The sequence below is a fragment of the Durio zibethinus genome, chromosome 20 (assembly GCF_047325235.1).
Source record: "Durio zibethinus cultivar Kanyao isolate XHJ-2024 chromosome 20, ASM4732523v1, whole genome shotgun sequence".
Classification (NCBI taxonomy): Eukaryota; Viridiplantae; Streptophyta; class Magnoliopsida; order Malvales; family Malvaceae; genus Durio; species Durio zibethinus.
The window spans coordinates 5,629,456-5,637,598 of record NC_143181.1 but is presented as its reverse complement, the minus strand read 5'-3'; the positions used below and the strand labels follow the sequence as shown (position 1 = coordinate 5,637,598).

The 8,143-nt window shown below is 27.0% G+C and overlaps 1 protein-coding gene across 1 annotated transcript; it reads left to right on the top strand.

Moving 5' to 3' along the window:
• The first annotated feature begins 6,767 nt into the window (after nucleotides 1-6,767).
• On the top strand, nucleotides 6,768-7,808 carry LOC149513074 (E3 ubiquitin ligase BIG BROTHER-related-like). Its single transcript, XM_089749322.1, has 3 exons — nucleotides 6,768-6,819; nucleotides 7,007-7,463; nucleotides 7,799-7,808. The coding sequence occupies exons 1-3, from the start codon at nucleotides 6,768-6,770 to the stop codon at nucleotides 7,806-7,808; spliced, it is 519 nt and encodes a 172-aa protein (XP_089605448.1).
• The last annotated feature ends 335 nt before the right edge of the window (nucleotides 7,809-8,143 follow it).

Below are 8,143 nucleotides of genomic sequence, written 5' to 3'. Positions count from 1 at the left end.
AGGTTTGAAAAAAAGCCCAAAACAAAAATGAGAGAAGGTAAAGTTTCGTGACTATTTCCCTTTTTCGTGAAAGCTAGAAGCCTTGCTTCTTTCCTGCAGTCTCTCGTTTTATTTTTTTAATGCATAATGCATTCTCGTGTTGGTTGCTGCATAGCCTTATTTTTTGCTAGCTATGGCATTGAAACATCCTACTGTTGCATGAAGGACTTAGGGCTATGTCTTTCTTTGTTCATGGTTTTCTCTTTTTTATATCAGGTTGCTATAAAATGGTCAAAGCTTGCTTTGTTTTTCTTATTTTCTGGAAAAAGATTGCTCGTAGGTGTTTATTTTTAGAATTTCCAGCTTTCTTTCTTCCTGCGTATGGTTTAGTGATCTTTGATAGATTTCTAGCTTGGGCATTAAAAGAAAAGTTTTAAAACAAAAAAAAAATCATTTATAAAATAAAGGAAGAGAGTACTTCTTACAAAAGCTCAAAGCTTATGTTTTTTTTACTATCACTGCGTATGGTCGACCTGCAGAAGATTGGAGTTTTCTGTTTTGTGCATGATATTCCTTTTCCTTTCCCACATGTGGTTTGTTCATAGGAATTTAACTATACCCTGATTCAAGTTTGCTGGTCTATTTTGCATAAGGGCTGTGTAAAAGTTTAAAGTCAGTTTTTGTTTGCATTTGTTGATCTGATGGATTTGCATCTCTTTTCTACTTAATTGTCAAAGAAGTTCTAGGATTCTATCGTTATCATCCATGAGTTCTGGCTACAAGGTAGCTTATTGTTCAGGAAATAAAAACTTTAGGAAGTCATAGAGAACCCAATGACTCTTGAAGCTGTGACAAGAAGCTTTTAAATCAGACCTCACCCTTTCATGCTCACCGTTTCTTTTTTTCCGCATGTAGTCTGTTATCTTCATAAATGATGGTGCTTGCAGCATACAACGTGTACTGTTTCATTGTTTCATAAAAGTAAATGTTTCAAACATGGCATGGTCTACAGGTCTGCTTGTAGGAAATTTCGAATTATAGTTTTCTTTCTTTTTACTCGGGCTGGAGGTCATTGATAGTTTGGGTTATATAATTTTCCTGTGTACAAACTATGCGTCATATCCCTTGTACCCTCGTGTTCTGTTGTGAAAGGTTTAAAAAAAAAAGAATCAGAAAGCCTAGGAACTAGGAGCTAGAAACTAGAGGGCTTAGAAACTAAAATATGTAATAAAATGGGTCTTCAAAATATAGGTAGTAAGGCATGCAGTTGTAGGAATTGTTAGAGCTCCATTTTCTTATATTTTATGACTTTAGATGAAAATAGAAAGTTGCAAGCGATAGCTTTGGTTTCAAAAACTAGGTGATACAGAATCCTAGGTGTTATTTGAAGTTTTTTTTTTTTTTGATAAACAAGAGTTGCAATATATATCGAAAAATTGCTTGTCAGTCTTCACGCACAATTTATATCATATAAGTCTAGACATATTTCCTTTATATTGTTCAAGCTCAATTACAATTTAAATTTCATTATATATATATATATATATCTTTTTATGGATGGATTTTTATGCCTATCATAATTTTTATGCAATCTATAATGTTGTGTTCCAATTTATTTTTAGAATAATTTATTTTCTATAGGCATTAGATTTATACCAAACACAATAATAGTACTAATAATAACACAAATAAAAATTTTTTAAGATGAGATTTTAAGAAAATTTGAGTAATAATTTCTTAAAATCTCTAAGTGAGAATATTTTTTTTAAAAAAAAATACTATCAAAGTAATTGAGTATAAAGAAAATATTCAATACACAAAATTTTCATTCTTTTATCTTCCTAAGAAAATTTTTTTATCTAAATGATTTTATAGAAAAAAAAAAAGAAAAGAGAAGGAGGGAATAATAAAAAGGAAAATTATTCTTCTGAATAATGAAATTAATATAACAATACATGAAGGTTATTAACTATTTTTACTTTTCAAAAAATATTAATCATTAACAGTAATAGAAATTAAAAAATTTTAGGATAAAAAATAATTAAATAATTAAATAAGAAAGAAAAAAGTAAATGAAATATCCGAGAATGAGATTCTAAAGAAGTCCAAATAGAAATTCTTAAGAAATCCTTAAGTGAGAAAATTCATTTAAAAATACCGTCAAAGTATTGGAGTATCTAGAAAAATGTTCTATAAAAGGATTTTTTTAAATTTGTTCTTTTTTAAAAAAATTATTAATAATTGTGAAATAATTTCGAGATTAAAACAAAATTAAAACAAGTAACAAAAAATATAATAAAAAGAATATGAGTAATATATTTTTTTATGTGCATATTCCACTTTATTGTTTTACATTACATAATTTTAAATGTAAATAAAATTTTCAATGATGGGATTCTGGGAAGTCCAAATAGAGATTCCCAAAAATTTTCTAAATGACAAAAGTCTTTTAAAAGTTATTAAAGTATTAAAATATTTATAATTTTTTTTCAATACAAAAATTTTCATTTTAATATTATTTTCTTTAGTTTGATTTTTTTAATAATATAAAAATATGCATTTTTTTGGAAATAAATTTATTTATAGATAATTATATTATTACATGACTTTTAAATATTATTATAAAAGTAAACAAAAAATCTACAAATGAGATCTAAAAAAAAATTTAAGTAGTGATTCTTTAAGAATCTTTAAGTAAAAAAATTTATCTATAATATCGTCAATATATTGGAGCATTTAGAATAATTTTTCGATAAAAATTTTTCATTTTTTCCTATAAATGGCATAAGAAATAAATTTTTAAAAAACATTATTTATTTTTAAGTTATAGATATCGTATTTTACATTCTGCTTATTAAATATAAGTATTGAAGATAAATATAAACCACCGATGATAGAATTTTTGAGAATTTTGAATAATAATTCTTAAAGATTTCTTAGGTGAGATGATTCCTCTTAATATTGTCAAAATATTAGAATATTTTTGAGATTTTTCAATATGTCAAGTTCTTATTTATTTTTCAAGCATACTAAAAAAATAAAAATATGTTTTTTAATAAAATTAAGAAAATTAGATTTTAAATACCAAAATTAAAACCTTTTTTGTCTAAATTGAAACATAACACATAATTAATTAATACCCTTTTTAATGGACGATGTGAGGGTGTTAATCATTCTCCATTAGTAATCGATTCCTAAACCCAATCTCTTTCATAGACCCAAAAATTATCTTTTTGATAAAATTTTAATTAATTTTAAAATTTTTATTAAAAGAATAAGTTTTAATAGGTAGCCAATTACACCTTGCCAAAAAATATTGGTGGCAACTCCTTTTCAATTTTCAAATTCATCTAGTGGTCCCTAAAACCATTACGATATGAGACTTAACCTTAAAAGCCACCATTGCCAACATCTTAAAAATAAAAACAAAAAAAACCCAACAACAAAAAGAAAAAAAAAAGGTTTGACAGAAACTTTGCAAGTCGAATCTAGGTTGTTAGAGGTTTTTTTGATGAAAATGAGTGTGGATAGGCAAAGAGAGGGTCAAGAAGAACGTTTTGGTGATTTTTAGGTTTTTTCTGATGATCGATCAACAACTTATAAAAGCGGTTGATGGGGCAACGTGAAAGCTAGTAGCTGGACAACTACAGGAGCTTTAAAATTTTTTTTTTAAGTTTAAAGATTTTTTTTTATGGAAAGGGAAGCAAATGAAATTTTAAAAAATCAGAGTCTTATAGCAAAAAAAAAACCAAAACGACATTGTTTCAGGAGTAAAGATCCACTTGTTAACCTGACCTAGCCTGAGATCCATATAATTGACCCGCTGATCCATTCCCTTTAAGTCGAATTGATCTAAATTGGCTGCAACCAATCCAAACCGCCACATATCGCATTGGATCATACTGGACCACCAAAAACCTTCTAAACCACTTCAAATCAATTGAAGAGTGTTGAACTGGTCATTGGACTGTTGATTGCTTTGACTAAGGGTGCTTAGGAAAAGTAAAAGCTTTGGATTAATTATTATTATTATTATTATTATTATTATTATTATTATTATTATTATTATCATTATTATTATTATTATTATTATTATTATTATTATTATTATTGTTATTATTATTATCATTTTTTAAATAAATAATAAAAGATAAATTCAGTCAAAGGTTGTGTTGCCATTCTCTAAAATATTCCCAAAAATAAGAATAATAACAAAATAAAAAGTTAAAAAATAATAATAGATAATAAAAAAAAGTAAAGATAATAGTAAAATTTTTTCCATTTTTTAAAAAAAATGTGGGGATGGTGAAAACAAAATAATAATAATAATAATAATAATAATAATAAAAGAATAAAAAATTTAATCCTTGCCTATACGATAGGGGGAATAAAAATTATTTCTTTAAAAAAATAATAATACTAATAAACCATAAAACTTCAAACCTTAAGACCCTCAAAACCCTTGATACCTTAAAATTTTAAAATCTTAAAATCCAAACCTTCAAATGAAACCCCAAAATTTTGAAACTTTAAAATCAAAATCTTAAACCTTAAAATTTCAAAACCTTAAAATCTTCAAAACCTTAAACCTTCCAAAACCTTAAAACCCTAATATTTAAACCCTTAAAACCTCGAAATCTCAAAACTCTAAACCCTAAATACTTAAAACCCTAAATCTTCAAAATCCTAAACCTTAAAACCCGAAACCTTAAAATCATAAACCTTGAAAACTCAAAATAACAAAACTAAAACCCTAAAACCCAAAACTCTAAAATCTTGAAACCTTAAAATGAGACCCTAAATCTTAAAAATCCATTAAGACCATAAATTTAACCCAAAGCTCAAAATTTTATTCGCAACCCCCAATCATCACCTAAAAATCATCCAAACCTTAAAGTCTCAACCTAAACCCATACCCAAAACTATCCTAAAATTCTAAGAATATGAATGAAAATCTCTCGTAAAATAATTTGTTCCTGAATACCGCTTAGAAGATGAAGTATTTAAAAAATTATATTTAATTAAATTTTTTCATACAAGTTTTAACCCACAATAATAATGAGATCAAATAAAAAAGTAAAAAAAAATCACCAAAAATGGGACCTTAAATATAAATAATCATACCTAAACTATGCTTAGATATTAAAGAGGCAAAATGGTCTCATTATATCTATGGATCTGATTTCAAAATTGCATTTCATCATCTTGCATAACATCTATTAGCATACATGCATGTGTTCATTATTATTTGTACTCATTTCGTATGTTTGTACCATTCATTGTCATTTGCTAAATAATTGTACCCTCATCGACTTTTTCATATAAAATGTTTTTAGAAATTATGTAATTTGAAAATGTGGAATAATAAAATAAAACAAAAATATCATCCCGAGAGAAATAATTTTTAGTACTCTGCCTAGATGTTAAACAGTCACCAACAATTATTTTCTTAAAGAATGTTAATTTCATTTTCAAAAAATGTCGTAGCAAATTTTAGGCGAAAAGAGTTATCTTAAAAGTTTTGCTTGGATGTTGGAGAATGTGAAGGTAATTCTTTAACTTAAAGAATTTCACAATATTCCTAAACAAAAATTTTTAATAAAATTAATTTTTCTTCTTCAAAAGGTAAAGAAAATTATTATTAAATTTTAAATTAAAACTATTTTATCCAACAATGAAAATAATGCACAATTAGTAGGTACTAATTTTCATAGGCGCTATAGGGGTGCTAATTTTTTCCTAAGTGTAATTGACTTTCAAACCTAATTCTGTTTTCGTAAATCGAAAAGTATCTTTTTGATAAACTTTAAACCTAGGTTTATTGTTTTATTAAAAAGATAAACTTTGTAGGTTGCCAATCACACTTAATAAAAAGATTGGTGGTGACTCCTCCATTTTTCTCAATTTTAAATTAAACGTCTAATAGTCTTAAAACCATTATGACATAGATTTGATTAGAATTTGTATTTCACTTATTGATTCTGAATCATTAATGGATGCAAGTCTTAACATATTTTTTTATCATTCTCTCCTTAAATAGTGAATCATCATCTTCTCATTTTTCTTTCATATATATCCTATAGTTTATTTATTCTTTTTCACCCTTGCTACTACATGCATTGATAAGATAGCTCTTATATAATTCTTCACTGGAACATGCATTTTATTGAGATATATAATCCTTATCTTGAATCATATAATTTACAAGCAAGAATCAACTTCTTCTATACCATATTGTCTTTTTTTAGATAAAGATTTACTTTTTCACTCTACTTTCACTACCTCTTTTGTTTTGGCCATTTGTCGCTATTTGTTTGTCAATTTTCTAAACCATATGTACTTTGCTAATTATATAAGAAAATACATGCATTCAATTGTATCTTTAACTTCACATGCATGTTATTAGGGGTGTTTTTAGGTCTAAAAGGCATATTGGTAATCTCCCTTATTAGAGATTATCAGCAAATAATTAGGAGTATTTTTTACTTTTGAGCTGATCTGAGTGCCATGTCAAATCAGCCATATTATCATTTTGTTCCATAGACCCTTCACCTTTCGCCTATAAATAAAGCCATACAGGTACTATTAATTCAATCCTCATTCTTCTTTTACATCTTTGTTTTTCTGTCCTTCCAACCTCCCTTATCCCAATCTCTGACTTGAACATCAAAATGCAAACGTAGAAAACACTTCTTAGTTTTACTCTAACCACTCTTTTTCCTTTTTCATGATTTCAGAGTTTTGATCCTTAACTCAAAATTTGGCACCAACACATATAATTAATATACATGTATATATACGTGGAAAGTAGGAGAATTGTCTCAAAGACATATTATGGAAGTTGGTGTGTGTGTATATATATATATATATATATATATATATATATATATATATATATATAAAATAAAAGATACCTTGCTTTGCGCAAAATAGAGTTGCCTTCTCTCCAAGGAAAGCTAAATAATTTCTATCTACATTTGAGGTAAGGGTAGTATCATATTTGGTGTTTCTAAAACATTCCAAGTAGGAAGAAATATTGACGTAAACAGCAATGAATACGATTATTTCGAAGGCCTTGAAGATGAAGGTGACCTAGTGTTCCTTGAAGGACGACAAGATAGCAACGATGATGAATACCTGGAGGAGGAAGTAGATGAGATTGATCCAGACGATTTATCTTACGAAGAATTGTTTGCTCTAGGAGAGATTATAGGAGTAGAGAAGAGAGGGCTATGTGAGAATGAAATTTCTTCCTACTTGCTTCCATGTAAGTTTCAATCAGCTGAGTGCAAAACTGGGATTGATCAGTGTGTAATTTGTCAAGTGGAATATGAAGAAGAGGAAGAAATAGTTGCTCTTCCATATCACTTCGAGTGCATAAGTAAGTGGCTTCAAATTAGGAAATTTTGCCCCATTTGTAGCACTGAAATTTCATCATCCAATGATACTAGGAATGTCCAGGTTATTTTTGTCCGTTTAGCACTGTAAATTCGTATGATTCAAGTTCAGTTGTGCAATTGCATTTGTTTGAAAATAAAAATTGAGAAAATGCATGTATATAAGAATATTTATAATATAAAGGATCTAGAATTGTTAGAAGTTAAACATAGTTCAAAAACCAATTTATATGAACTTAAGGTCTAATCCAATTAATTCATGTAAATATTTTTAAGAGATGTCATTAGGTTTTTAATTTAAATTCTAACATATGTAATTTTTTTTATTTTTAAATTACGGCCCATTTCCTAAAAAAAAAAATTATATGATTAAATACATTACTCCTTCATTGTCTAAAATTTCTTTTTTTTTTCTTTTTTAGGTACAGTTAATTTAATCAAATTCCCTTACCATCTCTTTCAATATTCTCCAAAATGGGTGCTAGCGTTCATATTTTAATTTTAATTTAATAATCATTTTTATCTGCTTGCATTTCAAGCATCACATCTCCAAAATCCAAATACAACTTGACATCAGAAGCTGCACCCCTAAAGCTTGTTGGCGTGCATTCTAACCTAAATAAGCACAAGACAACACCTTACAAACAAGTATCACGTCTCATATATATAAGCATTCAAGTTTCAATAAAAATTAAACTAATTAATAAATTTATATGTAGTTGGATAAATTAAACATAAAATTGAATCAGATTTAAACATGATATAGG